Source organism: Tripterygium wilfordii, chromosome 9, assembly GCF_013401445.1.
Source record: "Tripterygium wilfordii isolate XIE 37 chromosome 9, ASM1340144v1, whole genome shotgun sequence".
In the NCBI taxonomy this organism is placed as follows: Eukaryota; Viridiplantae; Streptophyta; class Magnoliopsida; order Celastrales; family Celastraceae; genus Tripterygium; species Tripterygium wilfordii.
The window spans coordinates 11,410,633-11,431,395 of record NC_052240.1 but is presented as its reverse complement, the minus strand read 5'-3'; the positions used below and the strand labels follow the sequence as shown (position 1 = coordinate 11,431,395).

Here is a 20,763-nt window from a genome sequence, read left to right as displayed (position 1 = left end):
AAGACGACATAATAAGGCAAGAATGCGCATCCCCAACGAGAGTCCATTTCAAGGCAAATCCAGATGAAGTTACAAAAAAGTGAAACATCCATTGATCTCCAGCTGACTAATTCAGCCCTGAGCGCGAGTTGATGACTAGATCACTAACCAGGGAACATTGAGTTCTAATACGAAGTACTACTTGACTAGATAGGTCACGTACCATAGAACATTGAGTTTTACGTACAAAGTTATGGCAGACTTGTAGAAACCAGCACAGCTCTTATCAGCAGAGCTCGGTGTCAAACTTCAGTCCAATGCCCATGCTAAAAAGCTCCTGGCACAACAACTTCGCGCCATATGGTACATTAGCCTTAACAATATCATCAGCTGACTCACAGATACGGCAGTAAGGACCTCTGATTTTCCGTCCGCTACTCACAGCTCGCTGAATCACATTCGCAACACTCTTACAGTTCTGGCAAATGTGCATTTGGGAAGAGTCGCTGAGGGTAAATAAGCGCTCGTGTAAGTTGGCTGACGCACCATGGGCTATGAGGCAGTCCCGCTCCATCTCACCGAACTTGACCCCACCAAAACGCTTACGATCGGCAACTGGCTGTCGAGTCAGCGGGTGAACTGGACCTGTGTTGCGGAATTTCACTTTGTCTTCAGCCATGTGGACCAAACGCTGGTAGAATGTGGGGCCCATAAATATGAGTGAACGAATCATTTCCCCAGTTCGGCCACTATAAACTCTTTCTTTTCCCCATCTTGAAAATCCAGCCCTGCCAACTCAGAAGAATGAATCACCACCACAATAACTTGCAAAAGTATAGAAACAAAATATCAAAGGTTGAAAAATAATAACAAAAAGGGTGATCTTAAACTATAATAATACAATCTGGAAAGGGTCTCTAGTGGGGCTCACAAGTCACAAAACCTGAACCAAAAGAGAAATACACGATAACCTTCAGAGATTAAGCAGTCCAAAAACCTATATAAAGCAACAGATAGAACAGCGGTCCAGTGGAGAACCACTGGAAGTCATTATTCTCCCAAAATCTGATAGTATACTAGCTGACTTCCTTACTTGAACATGGAAGGATCTAATAGCAACTAAAAATGATCTATCATGAAGTTTTCTTCACATGGCAGAATCTACTAGGATTCTTGATATTATCTGTTTTTGCAAAAAAAATTGGACTTCAATTCTATTTGTATTTTCAAATGTGCACGCGTAATTAACTTACTAAAAATGATAGCCAACTTTTCTTCCTATTTGCCTTAAATGATCATGATGCATTTATCTTTTATCAAATTCATTCTTCCTATCCAAATTTACCACAGGAATCACTCCTGAAAGATAAAGTGAACGGCTCCACAACCAAAAACAAAAAACATGTTTAATCATAACTATTTTACTCGTCTTGCAAATATTGCCCAAACTCGAGTTAAAAGAGTAGTAACTTTATATGCAAATAGCTACCTGTGAAGCTGTTCTGAGATGGCATCAACAGAAAGGGCGGAGAAGGGAGTGGCATATCTCATTGACCCTCCACAAGCTATCCCTTTCCCTAGAGCAGCCTCTAATAGTTGACCAGGAGTTTGCCGTGAAGGAAATGCATGTGGATTTATCACAATATCTGGAACTATCCCTTGTATGGTGAAAGGAAAGTTCTCTTGATGATCTAAAAATCCTAGCACACCTTTCTGACCATGCATACTTGAAAACTTGTCTCCAAGAGTTGGGGAACGAACCTACAACACAGAGAAAGTACTATTATCATCATCATCTAGTTTCTATCTTGCAAAATGTTCACATTTAGAAATCATACTGCACCTCCCAATGCACAGATACATGAAGTGCTTTCAGCGCAAAAGAAACCAAAAATGTAATATTATGTACTAGAAAATTGATTTGTCAACTGATTCACGGGCAATAATATTGAAATCTACCTGTCTCAAAGATACTACAGCAAAATTCTTTCCATCATCATTAGAAGATAATACTACTTTCTGAACCATACCCCTCTCTGTGTGCTTAAGTTTGATACTATGATCAGCACCAGATTCTGCAAACCTGCCAATTATAATATCACCACTTTGCAGGTTAGCACCAATGGAAGGAAATCCATCATCATCCAGGCTATCAACACGTCCAATTTTACTTTCTATCTTTCCAAAATTCACAGAATCCTCAATATTTTTCCTCTTTTCTGATAGTTCCTTATTGTCAACATCGGCCTTGTAACTTCTGATGTGCTCAGATCGGAACATACCACGCTGTAATGATGCTCGATTCATTACCAGAGAATCCTCCTGGTTGTATCCCAAGTGAACATTCACTGCAACAATTGCATTCTGGCCATTGAAGTACTCTGGCTTTGGCATTATTCCATTATGACCAAGTGGATATCCTGGCTTTCCAAGACAATCAGAGGCCACAGTTCGAAAAAGGGGCCTTTGGGGATAGTGTAATTGGTGAGACAAAGCATCCACCCTAATGTTAGGATTCGTTGTCGAAAATCCAATAGCCTGTTGAGAATGCTTCTGAGCTTGGTAAAGCACCCTCCTCGCATGATCATGATTTGCAAATGGAATAATCCCACAACTCAAACCTAATAGAAATGACATATCAAGTTCACAGTGGGTATACTTGATCGTTTGCTTCTCAACTTCCATCAACAGGTGCTTAATGCTCCATGCAGTAAGACAATCCTCTTCCTCTTCAGGCCCAACAAGCTCCACTATCCCCCTGTCCATAAGATTCTGGAACGTGTAGTTTTCACCTTTAAAGGATTTTATCTTGTTCAAATTCTCGACAACCAAAAGAGGACGTAGGATCCTTCCAGCATCAGAGAATATGCGTACTTCTTGCTGCTGTTCATCTCTTTTAATTTCAATCTAGAGGAGAAAACCACAACTGAAAGGTCAAGAAAGCAATGAAAATGGGAAAGGGAAAAAATATATAAACTCAATCATAAAAAAATAATTTATATTTATTCTCTTTCCCCTTCCCTTTCTGGTGAAGGCAATGCTATTTATTTTCACAGAAGAGGTCTCTCCATCATAGTTCTGAAGGTGAGAGAGAATAGAATAATCAAAAGTTCTACCCTTTTCGTATGGTCCTGGAGGGAGGGAATAGTTTAACCATAAGAAGAATAGTTTGGATCACTTGTTAATATTACATTAGGGTGTCTTAAAGTCACAAAATCAGAATATAACACCTCGATTCTAAAGTCTGTCTAAGAAAACTGTTAGTCAAATTACATTTTCTTTTTTCAATATGCAAGCAGTAACAAAAACAATCGCACATGATGATAATTGCATCAATAGCTGATAAGACATGAAATTCCAGTTGCAGATAAGGTCAACAAATACTGAGAAATTATATGGAGCTACACGTTAATAAAAAGGTTCAAATTTCAAGCTAGAACAGCACAGGTTTTATAAGGCTAAGACAGGAGAAGCAAGCAATCAATTTATCAATATAAAACACAGAAGCAAGGCCTTTACAGTAAGAATGGGATCTTGTCACATCTAAATCACAGTTAAAATTCAATGTCAATTATTTCATGTCTAATTTCTAAATGTTCAGAAAATCATTCAATCCCAAGCATTGCAAGATTAATAAGTCATCACTTGCATGATATTTTGACATGATGTTCAACCAATCACCTCAACATTATAAAATAAAAATGACTAGCATTCCATAATTTAAATAATATTAATTTTAAAAAAACACTTATCAAAAAAATCATCTTGAAATCACTAATGGAATGAAACATAGAGAACCTGATGTGGCAGCTCCTTCCTGCGCCTCTTACTTCTTAGCTCAGCAACAAACGAATGGGAGTCTTTACAAACTCCAACCCAATCCCCATTTAGAAAAACTTTATCCTTTCCATGCAGCGAAGCAAAATCATCCTCTACCAGTTTATCCATTCCAGATTCAAATAGTTTCTCAACTAGAGGCTCCAATATGCTTGTGCTAACAAGTCCTGTCATGGACATATTTTTCACAAGCCCACAATTTTCACCATCTGGGGTTGAGAGAAAACAAACTTTACCCCAATGAGATGGGTGTCTGCACAAGAAAATTATATTATAAGAAGGTTTTAAGGCATCTAACCCAAAAAATCTAACTCCTAGGATTAAGATGAATAGATAATTCAATCAGTTGAAGGATCAAATATGCATACGCACTAGAGCAAACAAGAATTAGTACATCAAACCTTTTATGTAAACAAGTTATAAGATACGTGTATAGATTGTGCCAAAGCAAAAAATTCCTTTAGTTTAATGGTAAGGTATATCACCCATCATTATTTTCACTTAGATGACATAGAAACCAATAAAGAAATTAATAGCTAGATATGAAACTGCACGACAGAAACTCAAAAAGCCAACGAGGGTCAATATCACTAAAAATTTTGATACTATGTACAAGAACTTCATTTTTTTGAACCAAGTTTCTGAATGCTCATACAGCCCATCAGCCAATCATCCCTTCTGCGTTTATCAGTCTACAGAGTGTTCTTGAAGACTATGATGCCATTAAAATATTTAATCGCTTAACCAAGTTCAAAATTTTCCCTGAGCTCTGTGACCATCAATCCCCAGGTTTGACTGAGTGTGATGGTCATAAACAGTGTTCACACCACCATAGAAATTGTAATTGTGCAAATTTAACCTCATAATTTAAAGAATTGGCATCCTTCCTGAGAATATTATGCATTTTCAACCAAAATATTAATGCACATGTAGTTATTTAGATTAATTTAGCATTTTCCATACAAAAATTAAAGATAAATCAGTTATTTGGGTTCAAGTACTAACTAGCACACCATGAATGGCAGTTGTGTGGTATTATTCAATTAGAACTTTATTTTCAATACTCATGTGAAATGAAATCTCCCCTTTTCTGCATAAATCTTATCGGAACAGATCCATTCCTTGAACCAATCCATGACCTTACATTTAAACCCACAATGAACTTACATAGTCTAAAAGCAGTTCGACTGGCGACCTCATGAACAGAGCAGAACTTTGTTAAATGAACCTAGCATCTTGTTTACCTAAACCTTAGTTTAATTTCTTATACAAGCAGGGAAGTTCTCAGCTAGTCAATGCACAAAGGAGGAAAAGATTTTATCTAGCAATGATTGTTGTAGCAACAAGATTAACTTGGACTGGCGTATAATTGTGCAGGAAATTGTTAGAACAATAATCCAAGCATCAAAAGTAACAAAATAGGCATCACGTCACTCCATCAAGTAGATTACAGCATAACTCACGAATTGCTATGCATAAGAACACCATAGAGGGTTAAAAATGTAAAATGAGTTGAAGATGACTTACGGATATCTGGCATCCCCAACCTTTCCTGTGTACAGAACCTGCTGTCGCGTTTTCCTTGAACCAACCATTGTTTGCAATGGATTTGCACGACCAACATTTGCCACAACACCAGAAATTCTTTCCATCCTCTTAAAGGGATGTGACCATGCTCCAGTTGAGAATGCTCTCGAGAGACCATTGGTGATGATGGATGCATCCAGATAGTGTTCAATAGGTCGTACCATACGATCTCCATAAAGGTCTCTCTGCAAAGCCTTTACCATGCGTTTCTGTGCATGTCCAATATGCAATTTCAGCTCCCTTTTGAGCAACTCACAAGATAAATCCAACCTCTTGTTTCTAAAACTATCTCTGTTATCACATTTTCTTAAGCCAGTACGGGCCTGTAATAGACACTTAACCACATATCCAAGAAAGCAAGCCTTCTGTCTTAAGCCACGGAGGTTTGGAAATAGATACATATTAATACACTCCTCAATACTCTCCACGGGTGGAAATTGGGTACCTTTTATCAGCTTCTCAACATGGTTAAGAGCTTTCTTCTCTCTACGGAAGTCATCACAGTTCTTATCAGCATCATATATAGACGCAAAGAGTAAATTCACTACGTTGGCATCTTCACTTTTAAAGTCGATCAAATCGACAACTTCTCGGTCTGATGAGACCCCCAGAGCAAAAAACAGTATCCATAAAGGGATCTCCGTCGACAAAAAATATACATTGAGGACTTTCTTTCCTCCTTTAATATTTTCAATTTCGGGAATTTCTACTATTCGAACAATCAATCTGTTTCTCTTGAACTCTGACCTATATGCCACTGTCCAGCCCTGAATGTTTGAGATCCAAAGTCGTGTTAAACAACTTTGCTCTTGTGCTATAAATACCTGCATAAACAAGGCATATGTGTCACGAATGTCTATATGACAAGATAAAATGAATTATAAATTGGTGAGTATTCTAGCTATGTCCCTGATGATGAATATAGAAAATAACAAACTATTTTCGCAAAGACAAGTCAATTTCTAGTTGTTTTGTATCTTCTTTAGAGAATAAAACTGTCAAAAGCAATTCAGACGGTCGAGTTTTGGTCCAGAAACAAAACCAACGTGTATTATACAGCTTATGCCAATGGCTATCTGTAGCCTAGTCTGGAAGGGGAGGAGCAACAGATCTTCGAAGACAAGGAAACTTCTTTTGATTACTTCATGGATAATTGGCTTCGCACTGTAAAACTTTGGAGTAATGTTTCTGACAGGAATTTCTTTGATAGCATTAAGCTTATCTATCATGTGACTTGCTTGCTTTGCACCACCTTGTAAAGTCAAGCATTTATGTGATTAACAACATGCAGCACTAAAAAAATGATGTCACAAGAATTGGTACCCATGGTACAAAGTAAAACACAGGATTGAAGCACCAAAAAAATTCGGATCCAGGTTCTCGGACATACAGTAAATATACATGCTGAACTCTCTTCTTTTTCTTTTTGAATAACACATACATGCTGAGATACATAGACAGTTTCATGCAATGATTTCCAAATAGTTAACCAGTTTGAATATCTGGTACTTAATAACGTGAGAATTTAAGGAGACCATTTCTAAAATTAAAACTGGTGACATGTCTACTTTTCAGTTTGATTTAGATTCTTCAAAGAACGAAAAATCCAGAATATCACACACGTGCTATTAACAATTGAAAGTAAAGCGAGAACAATATAGTAAATCAGTAACCACGATGCAAGGCACTGAAAGGGGAAAATATAAAAAGGAAACTTCAAACTCACCTTCTCAGCACCCTTGATCAAGAAATAGCCTCCATGATCAAAATCACAATCAGCTTTCTCGGCATCTTTCATCCAACAAAGTTCAGAATTCACCATCACAGGAATCCTCCCAATTATAATATTTGTGGTGTCATCACTGAGAACATGCCTTTCAAGATATTGCTCCTTTCCAGTTTTAAATTTATCACTTCTAACGAGCTTTTCTGTATATACCTGAGAAATTACAATGAAGAAACGTCAAATCTGCTCGTAAATGACTCCAAAAAAGAATAAATAGATTATAAATAATTGGTACTATGACAATTCAGATATTCAAATGTAAAATCTTTCAAAATAGAGTTCATGAATAAGATGAAGTGCCTATCATATCAAACAAAAGACCAACCAATGAAGGAGTTAAAAAAGAAGTTTATAGGCATTTAACAAGAGTTCCACCATTTTTTGAAATGATTTTTTTTATAATTTTTTTTGAAAGGACACAAGAGTTCCACCTCAACAGAACTCCCACATCATTGATCATTATAGGGAAAAAAAACAATGGATAAAGGACTTGTATTTAAAAAGGTGCAATGTTGACCGCAAACACCATCAACGAATCAAAAGAAAGTTCTAACCAATAGTTGCAACTTGGAAGCAACTGCAACGAGATTAAAAGTCAAATGAAGCAACTCTAATCACTTTTTTTTTTTTTGAATGAAAAAATTTATTAAAGCACCAAGAAAGTGCAAACCAAAAATTTCAGGGAGGATAACTTCATAAGATCAAAAATGTTCCCTGAGAAAGGCTTTTAGAGAAAAGTAAAGACAGATTCACTATTCTTCCTAACTAAAATGGAAAGACAAAAATGTCTGAATGGAGATTAGAAAAAGAAACTTATTCACCTGCACACGAACTTCCACTTTCATCTTCGATGAATAGGTCATATTCTGTAGTCTTGCGTGTCTGGGAAGCATTTTTAGCTCATTCCCTTCTGTTCCGGCCCAGAAGCTTGGCCGATCAAGGGTGACCTTTCCAAAGCTCACAGAAGCATGCCTCCATTCGTTCTCCCCTTTCTTTGATGGGTCATATCCAGGCTGGACTATGATATCGCCAAAGGAATCAAAGACACTCTGAAGACTATTGTTGATGAAGTCATTGTAGGAGTTGATCTGATGACTGATCAGACCGTACTCATCAAAAAATGACGCTGCTGCCTTTCTACAGAATGCCGTCAAAGTCTGTTCTCCCAAATCACTTAGGATGGAATAGCCAATATCATCATCGTCGTCGTCATAATCATCTAGATCCATCATTTTCGATCCGTTAGATAATTTCTCTCCCCCACTATTCATATCCATGAATTCTTTGGCAACTGATGATTCAGCCATTAAACAGATTCTGAGAATAGAATTAAAGAAAAGCAGGTCAAATAACAAATCGATAAATGAAAGATACACCACATGAAAAAATTTAAACCCTTAATCAAAAAAACAAGTGGAATAGAAAACTGAAGAACAAGGGGAAAAAAGGCCACTCATTCATACTGTTCAATAAGATTATTCTAAAGCAAGAACTGCTGTATCTAGAGCCTTTGTGGGTTGCTCTCTTGCTGTTGTTTCTAGAGCATATTTGGGTTAGTTCTACTCCATAATTATAGACCAATATTCTTTTTCTATGTGATTTCAGCAACTCCAGGTTCCAGAACCAACAAATTTATTCTGAGACAGTGCTTCTAATTGCATCATCCAGTAACTCTTAACTACCATAATTTCAACATGCAATTCACCAGAAAAATTAGACAATGATGGAATGACAGAAGCCACTTCTTGAATAACAAATGGTGAGAACCATTGAGAACAACTTCCTTTAAAAATGGAATTACTAACTTTTACCAGAGATGCAATGAAATGAGAGATCAATTTGTTCGCTCAGTTCCATGCAAGCATATACACAACTACCACCCTGATATAACAGCAGGTGACAGGCTACTGAGGAAAGTACAAATGGATTCTTCAATGTCAAAGTTTATATACATCATTCTGGAAGGCAAACAGAAGGTTCTTGTGTAAGGCGTAAGAGAAATCAGTGAGAATCTGGAATGAAGCATTGCAGGTGTTAAGAGGTTTCTTGGGTTAGAAGGGCTACAGCCAGGCAGTTCGGCCTGCCTGTCTCTAATCATTTGCTGGTTGATAAGGAAGGAAACAAACAAGCTTTTGAAGGAAAGGAGAAGACTTTGAAGGAAAGAACATCAAACGTACCAATTTTGACATAAAACCCAAAAATCCTCTACAATCTTAAGGAAACAAGAACCAAAAATGCCAACAAAAACTCCAACAGTTAAATGCATCAGGGTTTAGCCTTTTCTCAAAGTTGTTGCGAAAATACAAAACGAAAAATAAAAAAAATATTACTGGGTTTTGCCCTAAATCATCCAAAGTGGTTGTTTTCAAGCTAATGTAGTCAATGCATGCCGAGGAAGCCAAATTTCAAGCTAAGTAAAAACAATCATAAATGCCGATTAACACGTCGAAAATAGTAAGAAAATCATCAAAAAAACAAACTAAGGAAGAAAAAGCAAATGCCCATAAACCATAATGAACTCAAATCCACATTGTGAAAAAAAAAAAGGGAGAGATGACCCAGAAAATCATGAAGTAATCAAAACAAAATCTTACCGAATAATGAGCTTGTGGAGTAAGACCAGTAACCGAAACGCAGTCACGTTAAGGGTTTGCGATATGAGAGACGATCTCAAGACTTTCGCAGCACAGCAAGGAATTACTGAAGAGTGAAGAACGAAAAGCCGCTTTGACTCTTTTACGGTTTTACCTGAATGGGACAGACTTTACAAGCCCCAAGATTCCATATTTACCCCTCCGTTTTTACTCTTTTACCTGAAAGGGACAGACTTTACAAGCCATAAGATTCCATATTTACCCCTCCTAATTGCACTCCCAAGTGGCTAACACCCCGCTCAGGGGCGGACCCAGTCTCCCAAATATATGGGGTCGGGTTTGTACAGAAACCAAAAAAATTTGCAGGGGTCTGGGGAAATTTTTCTCTAATTATTTATTAATTATGTCTTCAAAATAAAAATATGAAAAACATTAAAAATCAAAATATTATAGTACAAGGTTAGTAATAATTGAAAACTAATTTATAACTGTTGTCGATGATTTTATATTTTGAGAGTAAATTATTGTTCAAGAAACAAAATGAAAACTTTCAAGCAAAATCATAACGGCTCAATCTCAAATGCTCATGTCTCATATATGATCTCGGACTTACTAAGTTACAATCCACAAACACAACAAAAGTGTGAAAGCTCACTCCATATGATAAGTTATTAGTTATGGCCTTAAAAGTTTAAAATACGTTAGTTATAGTTTATAGTTTACCAGACTAATGGACTCTACCCATTTATTGATAAGTTTGCAAGATTAAATCTATTGGTTGTTGCCCCAACAAAATATTCATATACCGAAAATATTAGTGGGGTCAAAAATCAATCCATGTGATTTGTGAATATTACATGTCATCCGTGGGTTTCATTACTTAAGCTCGATTTTATAGATCTACTATTAGACATCAAAATTTATCTTACTAAAATGATTTACTTCATAGGGATTTTCATTAATCTTTTTAATATATATCTATATATATATATATATATATATAAGAATTCTCTTATGCGCACCTAATTTGCACACTTAAAATACGCCTCCAAGAACATATCTATGCCCATCTGTACAAACATATAGGAAGCTATTTCAATGTTTTATGTCAAGGACACTACTCAGAGTAAGTGAGAATTGCATGGTTTGAATGGACTGATAAATTGTGCCAAGAGTTATGTATATAATAAATACATAGGATAAAAATTAGCTTACAAGAAAAGTAACATATGAAAGCAAATCATTACTACTACTACAAAACACCACCACTATCATTTCTTGGAAAGAAATTCAACCTGAAAGGTAGAAGCTTCAGTGGCACTGCCCATTCCAAATTCGTCCATATGAGTTTTAATTGATCTTTTCCAACTCCTCTAGTTAATTTCTACTAGTACCATAAACATGTTTGTGGTCTTTTCAAAATGAAAAAAACAACCCTTACACTCACAGACCATTCACCGGTGACTGCACGGCAAAGGCCTGCACTTGGTACAACAGGGTAGCCTAAACCAAATGCAAGTGCATGAGCTTAATATTGATATTGATGAAACATCATCTCCAGCAAGAGCAGAGCAAATTTCTGAAAGACAAACATAAGTTGGAGTGATGATATACAATGCAAACTGCAAAGGCGTAAATGTTACAAGAAACCCTTCAACTTAAATTGATATTTAGTTATGGTCTGGGCATTTTTTCCAAAAGAAATCAATCTCATAAAACAATTAATATACCGGCCAAATCCCTGCATCCAAAAATCCAAATATAGTTCAGCAATGTCTTAAACAAACTGTACCATGATGACTTTTTGTTTCTATGTGGGCAACGTATCGCTATAACTTCAATGCTTCAAAATATTCAGATAGATCTTCTTGGTTCTCCAGATCCCATATAACTACTTTTCCATCCAATCCTGCCATTTAACATGCAAATATCAACAAAGTGTGGCCTTAATAGCAAATAACAATGTATTTTCTGCAAATATATTTTTGGTCACTAGCATTTTTTTCCCTCTTCACTGACCTGAAGTGCTAAAGCGCATTGTTCTGGAACTGCCAGCCTCACTAAGAGGCACAATGCAACTGCAATTGCCACAAAATGAAACAATATGCATTACAAGTCTCATACAGCTAAAAGTATCCTAGTCACATCGTAATTATTGGTTATCACTCATTATGTCAATGAACAATGCTAGAGACCCCCAAAAATCCCCAAATCTATGTGACATTAAAATAGTCATTGATTAAAAACACACATGTAGGGTCCACTTCACATCCAACCCTCCACATTAAATGGGGGTCTTTTGGGGGTGTCAAATTTTGGGGGTCTCAAGCATTATTCTATGTCAATTGATTACGCAGGTGAGGTAGACGAGCAATATCAAAGTACAGTGAGGCCAACCTAAGGTACATAGAAGTTGGCATGGCAAAACGTATCTAATAGAGAACCTCAAGAAAAGGAAGAAAGAGAGGGTTTTTTTTTTATATATAAAAAAGACCAATAAAGGTAATGACAACAGAGAATTGTGAACTACTATAGTACTTTATGCAGTTCTCGTGAATGCCTCCACGTGGCCTTGAAGGTTCCATTGCGTCATTGCTCAGTCCTTGCTTAGATTGGCCATATAATTTCCCAAATGCTTCAGAGAACTGTTTAGAAAGAAAAATGAAAAAGAAACTCAGCATCATAATTGACAACAGGGAAATAACTCAACTTATATGGCCTCTAGTTTCCAATCAAAGTCCATATCACATCTTTGAGCCAGATATTTTCATGTACTCGGATGATTGCATAATGATCAACATCACCATAACATCTATGGCTATGCATTTCCAAAAGCCGCTAAGGCTTCAAATTGACAAGGACATATTTTCACCAACTCAAGTTTCAGCTACAATGTCAAAAAATTAGCGTTGGCTTATATCATGCAAATACCTGAGAACCATATTTTGAACCTGAAGACACTGATTTCCTTTCACCAAGGAACCTGACAAAACTCCTGGGGAACAAAGCATGGAGATTACAGCATTAATCAGAAAAATAACAAAGTTAGGACACAGAAGTATGAGCTACAATGCCCAAAGAAAATCATATCAGAGATTTATAACGAGAGGACTGCATAATTTATAAAAGTGAATCTCAACCTCAATTGGGCCCCGTCCAAAACATAGAGAAAAAGGTAAGACACCATTCTCTAAAATAAGTACTTCTCAAAGAGTATGGGAAGTGGGAACTAACTCATGTGACATAAATCTGCAGGGAGCTAAAGATCGTGGTTGACTAGAAGTTGAATGAAGACTCAACACTTTTTTTTCAATATCCTTGGAAAAAGCACAGCATGAACATGTGATTCTTAAGGGCATGTTTGGCTGGGTTTTAAAAAACTAGTTTTTGAAAACTTTTCAGGAGTACTAATTAGGAATAATTTTGAGAAGAAAAAAATAAATTGTGTTTGGCAAAAGGAGGTGTTTTGATAACAACTCCCAAGGCGCTCCAAGTAACATAACAGATGAAAACATCTTAATATATTTTAAGATTTTTGTCTTCAAGAACTAAAGAAGTGTTTTTCTTCAACAAGTTAAAACAAACATATTTTATTGTTTTCAGAAAACTAAAAACAAATGTACACAAAACTTTCCAAGCATGCCCTAAATATTACCCAACAAGATCCCCACCACAAAGTATAAGTAAATGTCAACTTTATCTAGATACAAGCATAAATGATTTTACATACCATATTCCTCTTTCATCAGCTGCAAAAACCATTGGATTGCAGTCAAATCCAACACCTATTACCATTTTCTCAGAAACAAATAGGACCTGAAACAAGCCATGCCATTGATCCACAGTTACCAGATTACAAATCAAGTTAGTAACAAACAAGTTGAGAAACAAAACTAGAATCTTAATGGCCAACAAGAGAGGACGCTGACCCACATCACGGAGAGGCAAATCACGAAGAGCAACATTTTGGGCCAAAGGAGAGGGACCAACATCATCAACAAAGTAGATCATTGAATTATGACCTGCGAGATTATCAATGGAACACACATTAAGGGACAAAAACCATCTCAGTCAGCTTTATACATTCAACATCCTGGACTTCATGAAAGTTGGTAAGAACAAGCTTTCCTATTTAACTTCAGGCAACGGCAGCCATTTGAAATCAAAATTTAATGGCCTAACATACAGTAATTCAATGGCTATAACAAAATCAATATGGATAAAATGAATAAACAACGGAAATGCCTTAAAATGATTGCTGCAAACCATAAGGAAATGTCAGAAACTTAATAAGTGACATGGTTGAGACATTTCTGACCTACATAAGCTAAGGTATTGCCACTAGGTGACCACTTGACACCAAAAGCCCAAGAAGACGAGAGATCCAGTTGAAGAATTTGCTGTTTCAGCAGAGAGGGAATAATAAGGTCATGCTACTTCAATAAGTATCGTATCCAATTGCACTGTCTTAGGGAGGACAAGAATTTTAGCTATCAAATAAACACATGAAAGTAATATACCAGATTTAGCATGATATTTAATTATTTATGGATAAAACTATCCACAATTTATATGATTCCTCAGTCTCTGATTGCGTTGAAAAATAGTTGAAGTTGGAAAAAAATGAGCTTGCTTTCATTCCCTACTCTTCCTCAAACTTCCCCCCCCCCCCCCCCTCCTCCCTCTCTTGTTTTCCACATTGTGGACATCAGTAAATCGCTTTAATTTATTTCAAGAGGTTTCTGGATTGCAGCCTAAATAATTAATCTAAATACAACACATAGGCCTATGATGATGCTGACCAGCCTCATCTGTAGAAGCTTCACAATCTACAAATTTTTGGTATTACCCGAGTTTGATAAACTGCCCTTTAACAATTTTATTTCAGAGGAAAAATTGCTTCTCAAGCACATAGCACATCCACCAAAGAAGGGGGGAAAAACTGTAAATCCACAACGAAAGTGAACAATTTTGGGTAAGAAACATGGCAAAGAAAATTCCCAGAAAATTTTCATAAATAAGAAAGCTGCAATATAATTTTGCTCCAACAAAGGAAATAAAATAGACATCAGACCTCCCCAAATTTAGAATCTGAAGAAGAGCCCCCTTTCGAGTCCCTAAGCCATTGCCATAATTGGACCACAATAGAAGAAGTTCTTAGACAATAATCAGTGGGAAAATGAGGGGAAATGGGAAGAGAAGAAAAAGGAAAGAAACTAGGGAGATAATGCTCTACAGTGAGGTTGGGCACACCTTTGGTCAACACCCTTGATAAAGGTGGAAAATATTCGGCATTTTCCATCTGTAGATGTTGTCGCAAGAAAAATCTGTGCAGTGAGTTAAGAATCAAGACAAAAATAAGTGGCTAATAAGCAACTAACAAATTAGCATGTAATTTAGGGGCTAACAGAAAACTAGAAAGCGGCAGGTACTGGAAAGCAACACAAACAATTTCGAAGAAGAGAAAATTAGTATGTAAATACCAAAACCATGCATTGGCTATTCAGTCATCCAAAATATTAATATGTAACTTGATCAAGATGTCCAAGTATGTTTAATAGCTTGCTATCATGATTCTGAAGGTGTCACAAAATCAATGACTTGCTAGAAATTTATAGGAGTTTTCTTTCTTCATTATTGACTGCTTCCTACAAGCTCAAAATGACCCCTTCAGAGACAGTCTAAGAATAAGGACATTCAATATTGCCTATCCCTTCTTCATATTTCATATGCTGAACTCCACTTCAGTCATCCTTTTGGATAGTAAGATGATTTAATAAAGGAATCAAATTACAATACAAATTTTGTGACAGGAAATACAGTTCATGATAGCATTGCACCTATGCACTCCATTCCCAGCATTGCTTCATATCCTTGTCATTCCTCTCATTGAAAATATACTTCCATTGTTTCTATGTTTGAGAAGCACCACTGCTTCAAGGGGTCAAGGTTCACTCCAACCTTCTCCAAGGGAAGATGTTTTAGCCACGCTCGTCGAACAATCGGAAAAAAAAAGGACTCACAGCTATGCTTAATGTTTCGTATCCACATCGAAAACATCCAAAATTTTCTTCCAAGTAACATTATTTATAAATTATTGGCTCATTGATCGTTCCGTAAAAACAAAGACTCATCTAGTTGAACAGACAAAGAACCCGGATACATCCAATTATGATATATAGATGCAGAAGATCCATTTGAGAATGACCAGGTGTATAGGATGAGTCAATAGCAAATCCATCCAAGCACATAGAACTACCTTGTACAAAAGGTATTAGTTACGGTAGGGATATACGTACATTATTAGGATGCCAAGCTACGCTTGTCACCGAGGAATCGTGTCTTTTCCTTATAAGTTTACTAACCCACCTGGAACAGGATATAAAGAAAAAGTAAATGGAGATTAAATGCTACGCAGACCACCTAAATAAATGCAGGAAGCATAGAAGTAAGGGTACCTAAAACATACGAATAGTTAAGTAATGAGAGAAACCGCAAGTTACAGGTCAATTACCAGTTATTGTCCTGCTCATAATAGCATATACAGACAGTCTTGGCCCCACTTCCAACAGCAAATTTGTTTTCTGGGAGTAGAACAAATGAATGGACAACAAGGAATATATATTTTCAAATTAAATATAACAATGTCGCAGTGCAAAAATAATAAAAAATGGAGCATGACGACTGGGTCTGCTCATGATAAATGAAATGAATTGCATTTGCAAATGGGACCTGATTCATGAAAGCACATGGATGTGCATTTGCAAATTCCTTTGGGAAGTCTACATTTGCACCTTCTCTTTGTTATAATTTCCCCCTGTTTGCAGTAAGGAAGCCCGTAGAGCTTCCAAACTCATTGTGTTGTACAATCAACTAAATGAAAGAGCCAATGCCATGGGTGATAACCTTTGTTAGATTGAGCCCATCATTTATGTCCAAACTTAGGGACGGTTGGGGAGTCAATTTTTCATTTGTTTGTAAGCATTTAATGGATTTGTTCTTTGTCAGTTGGACTATAACCAACGTTTGGGAGCTTTTGGCACTAGCGTTGATAGGTTCTAAAAAAATGAAAACCAATGTAAGAGGCATTTTGTTGGTTTTTGGTGAACCCACCAAATTGATGGGTTCTTGTAGGTTCAACAATTTCTGTTCAATTCTACCCTTAAGTTTTCTTCGGAAATTTGTGCCCTTAAAGACTTTAACCCTATCTTAACTCATATCATTCTTACACTCCACCGTTGAAGAACAGCAGCAGCTACCTCCAATTCTACCCTTTGTCTTGCCAGCCTCACTCTTCCATAATGCAAAATCTAGTTTTCAAGTTACAGTTACAGAAAATCCATGTGTTTTCAACATCATGATTAAGGGTCGCTTATACAAACATGTTCAGGTGCTTGAGGATTTTGAGGTACAAGAGAATGCAGTATGTAAAGGCACAAATGTGGCAAGGAAAAATACAAATAAAAAGGGATTGCATAAGCCAAATAAGCAACATATGTACTACTCTTTCTTTGGTAGGAAGACATATATAAGTATTTCAATCATTCTAAAGACAACAAAAACCTGTCACAACTCAGCTCCCAAACATGGTTTCATACCAAACCAATCATTAAACTTTACTACCAAGTATGGTTTCAAACCAATCAAATGCTTTACTTTAAAAAACCAACAAAACGAATACTTCAAAATCCAACCAAAATTGATCACAAAATCTCTCAAACAGAGCCTTAAGGAATGTAACTCCAAGTGTATAGGCCATTGAACCACGGTAATAGTGACTAAAGCTTTTCTCAGTATGTGAAATGCAAGAGGGAATGGGTTTAAATCTTTAATTATCATTTGCTTTAAATAAATACCAATTCATTTTCTAAATGACACACCAAAGCTTGTAGATAACCTTTGTTACAACTTACAACTAATAAACGAGACCAAGGTAGAAAAATAGGAAGAAACCACAATTGAAATGAAGTATGGTTGTAGTACCTCTAGGGCTCCACTGAACACAAAGTGCAGCTCGGTTTAGCCTGAGGATAACAAGTGTTGGTACCCATTCTGGTCCTTCTTGGTTCCAGACATATCTTAAAGCCAAAGAAGAAAGGAAGTTACAGAGCAAAAATTTAAACACAATACTATGAGAAGAGAAAGCAATATAACACTTTGAAAGGTGCAAGGCATACAATAAATTTTAAGTGTGAGCATGCAGCCATGCACACAAAGAGAAAGAGAGAGAGAAGAACGCTGTTCTTGCAGATATTTTACACCAAGTTCAAAACGAAAGGACACTCACGAATTTCGATCATGTGATACAGTGACTATTCTGTTTGATCTACAACTCCAGTCTACCGCAGAAACAATTTGGTCATGCTGCAAGAGAAAAATGGAAACAGAGAGAGCTACAAGAATTAAATCCGTTCAAAAACAACAAATCAGAATGATTAATTTACAGTTGATGTAGGACAGGTATTCTTGGAGTGTAGTTTTGATAAATTTATTATTCATCAACAAAGAAGAAGACAGTTCCTCTATCCCCCGCAACAAACCGAGATGCAAGTAAACAATGTGCTGATGTCTTACTTGCTAAATACATCCAAAAAAAATCTTGTACAGGTTTTACATAAAAGTTGCAAGGCAAGGTGGCTCATTTATTCCATTAAAGAATTTAAAATGCATTAGAAAATTTAAAGAATTTCCTCTCAAGCAAAGACTTGCGAAGAAAGTACCTTCTGTAGGACATGGAGCTTCTCCCAGTTATCTTGTACCCGTCTATAGATGTGCACTTCATTATTATTAGGGCAAACCGCAACCACTACAAGCACAAGGTAGACACACGAATACGTGATGTAAGAATATCTGGGAGACAGTAATTAACCAAACTGAATACTGTAGCGATCACAATTACACATATATCCAATCTAAATTTCCTCAGTACTTCGACAAAAGCTCTGATGTTATTGCTAGAATGTTCTAAGCCAGAACAATGTAATAACGGTAATTGAGGTTAAAAAAACAATAATCAAATCAATCAATGTTGTTTTTCTCAGAATACTTTATTTTCCGAAACATAGAAGGGAGAGAAAAATAAGTTACTGGAACGATCAGGGCTCCAAGCATGGCAAGTGATGCACCGAGAAAACTGGTGGGCTTCGATCGTCGCCATTTTCTTTCTACTTGCTCCAGTTCCCTGCGTGAAGCGAGAAAATTTCGAGGAAAAGAGAGAATTATGAGAGATCTATTCTATCAAATCTATTGTACTCTGAGATCTCATCGTCTTCAGGCGGAGTGTGAGATCCGAAACCAGTAAAAATAAAATAGGCCGACCCGACAGAAAATTGATGCCCTTTTAAAAGAAAAAAAATGATAATTCTCTTGCTTAAAGCTAACGTCGATTAAAAAACAATTAAGAATGAGTGCAAAATGTACAGGTGTTTTTTTTTTTTTAAATCTAAGAAAATCAAATCCAAACAAATTAATAGATGGGTATTGTATATTTTAGGGCGGCATGATTTTGTTCTTAAACTAAACTTCTATTATAAAATATTAGATTTATTTAAAAAATATTTTTTTCCCTCAACTTCCCAATGTAATAGGCAAAACGAAGGTACAATACCAAAAAGGTAATGAGACAAAGAAAATAAGAGAAGCCCTTTTTTTTTATGCTAAATGCATGTGAAAGAAGAGAAGGCATCCTTCAGCCAAATAGGAGTCAGGTCGGCCAGACCCAACTTTTTGGGGCCCCAGCCTAAACCCGAGCCCGATTTTGAGAATCGGGCTTCGGGCCGAGCCAGACTTTCAAAATTAGGCCCCAGAAATGGAGCTCAAGCCCGCTTGAGGCATCGAGTAGAGCTTTGACCCACGGCTCAAATAGTAACCCCTACAATAAAATCTTGAGAATTTTATATGCAAATAAATGATTTTTTTTAAAAAAAAAATTCCTTTTGCTATGTCTTTTTACTCTTTTTAAGCATTATGAATTTATGATTATAGGGCCCGATTTTGAGAATCGGGCTTCGGGCTAAGCCAGGCCTTCAAAATGAGGCCTCATAAATGGAGTCCAGGCCCGCCTGAGGCATCAGACCGAGCTTTGACCCATGGGTCAAATAGTGACCTCTACAATAAGATCTTGGGAATTTTATATGCAAATAAATGATTTAAAAAAATATTCCTTTTTACTATGTCTTTTTACTCTTTTTTAAGCATTATGAATTTATGATTATACCATATTAAAATGCAGGAAAGAAACATTAGCAATAGCATAAATTGCGTTAATAAAATAAATTTTTACTTGAATAAGGTTTCTAAGCTCTGTTTGGTAAAATATTTAAAAAGTACCATATGTATATTCGTGTTAAAATGTTTTACTAAATGCATATTTTCTCTTTGCTTGGGTGGGTCTCATGAAAAGACAAAAAATACTCTCAACCAAGGTTTGTCAAAATCACGATTTAAATCGTAAGATCATACGATATTATAATCTTAAGTCAACAAAACAATCCGGATCGATTCAAAATCGCAAAATTGATAAGATCCTACGATTTTACTGTCCGATCTTACCAATTTTACGATCATATCGATTTTACCTTTATTGGGCTTATGACCTTATGGGCTGGACAAAAAATACATTTAAATCTAATTATAACTACAAGATTACTATTGTAAAAGTTGTTCTGAGTCTTTTGCCCACGTTAATATTTTAGTTTTTATTACGCATTGAATATTATATTATGTTAATTATTTATATAGAAATAAATTATTATATTATTTATATTTATTTTTAAAATTTTGTAAAATCTTACGATTTTACGTAAGATTTTGCGATTCAATCTTGCCAGCCTTCTATCAATCTCATGTAAGATCCCGATTTTGACAATCTCGCTATCAACTCTCAATTTTACAACTTGCAGAAGCTATGTACACAATAACTAACCTTGACCCTTTATCTACTAATTCCCTTTTTTTTTTGAAACGGGAAAGGGGGATTCG

General features: G+C 36.2%; 2 protein-coding genes across 2 annotated transcripts; both read right to left on the bottom strand.

Annotated features, from left to right (window-relative positions):
• Positions 1–9: 9 nt before the first annotated feature.
• LOC120005339 (DNA-directed RNA polymerases IV and V subunit 2) lies at positions 10–9,940 on the bottom strand. The gene is made up of 8 exons (XM_038854926.1): positions 9,784–9,940; positions 8,011–8,506; positions 7,130–7,342; positions 5,344–6,227; positions 3,778–4,069; positions 1,939–2,886; positions 1,469–1,740; positions 10–767 (listed from the first exon to the last, which is right to left on the bottom strand). The coding sequence occupies exons 2-8, from the start codon at positions 8,494–8,496 to the stop codon at positions 266–268; spliced, it is 3,597 nt and encodes a 1,198-aa protein (XP_038710854.1). The 5' UTR covers positions 8,497–8,506; positions 9,784–9,940; the 3' UTR covers positions 10–265.
• A 1,006-nt stretch (positions 9,941–10,946) lies between these two features.
• On the bottom strand, positions 10,947–19,110 carry LOC120006409 (actin-related protein 2/3 complex subunit 1A-like). The gene is made up of 16 exons (XM_038856436.1): positions 18,871–19,110; positions 18,504–18,589; positions 18,071–18,147; positions 17,767–17,861; positions 16,298–16,367; positions 16,083–16,152; positions 15,037–15,110; positions 14,858–14,900; positions 14,102–14,183; positions 13,717–13,805; positions 13,514–13,599; positions 12,715–12,778; positions 12,322–12,428; positions 11,803–11,861; positions 11,576–11,692; positions 10,947–11,362 (listed from the first exon to the last, which is right to left on the bottom strand). The coding sequence occupies exons 1-15, from the start codon at positions 18,938–18,940 to the stop codon at positions 11,613–11,615; spliced, it is 1,152 nt and encodes a 383-aa protein (XP_038712364.1). The 5' UTR covers positions 18,941–19,110; the 3' UTR covers positions 10,947–11,362; positions 11,576–11,612.
• Between the last annotated feature and the right edge of the window lie 1,653 nt (positions 19,111–20,763).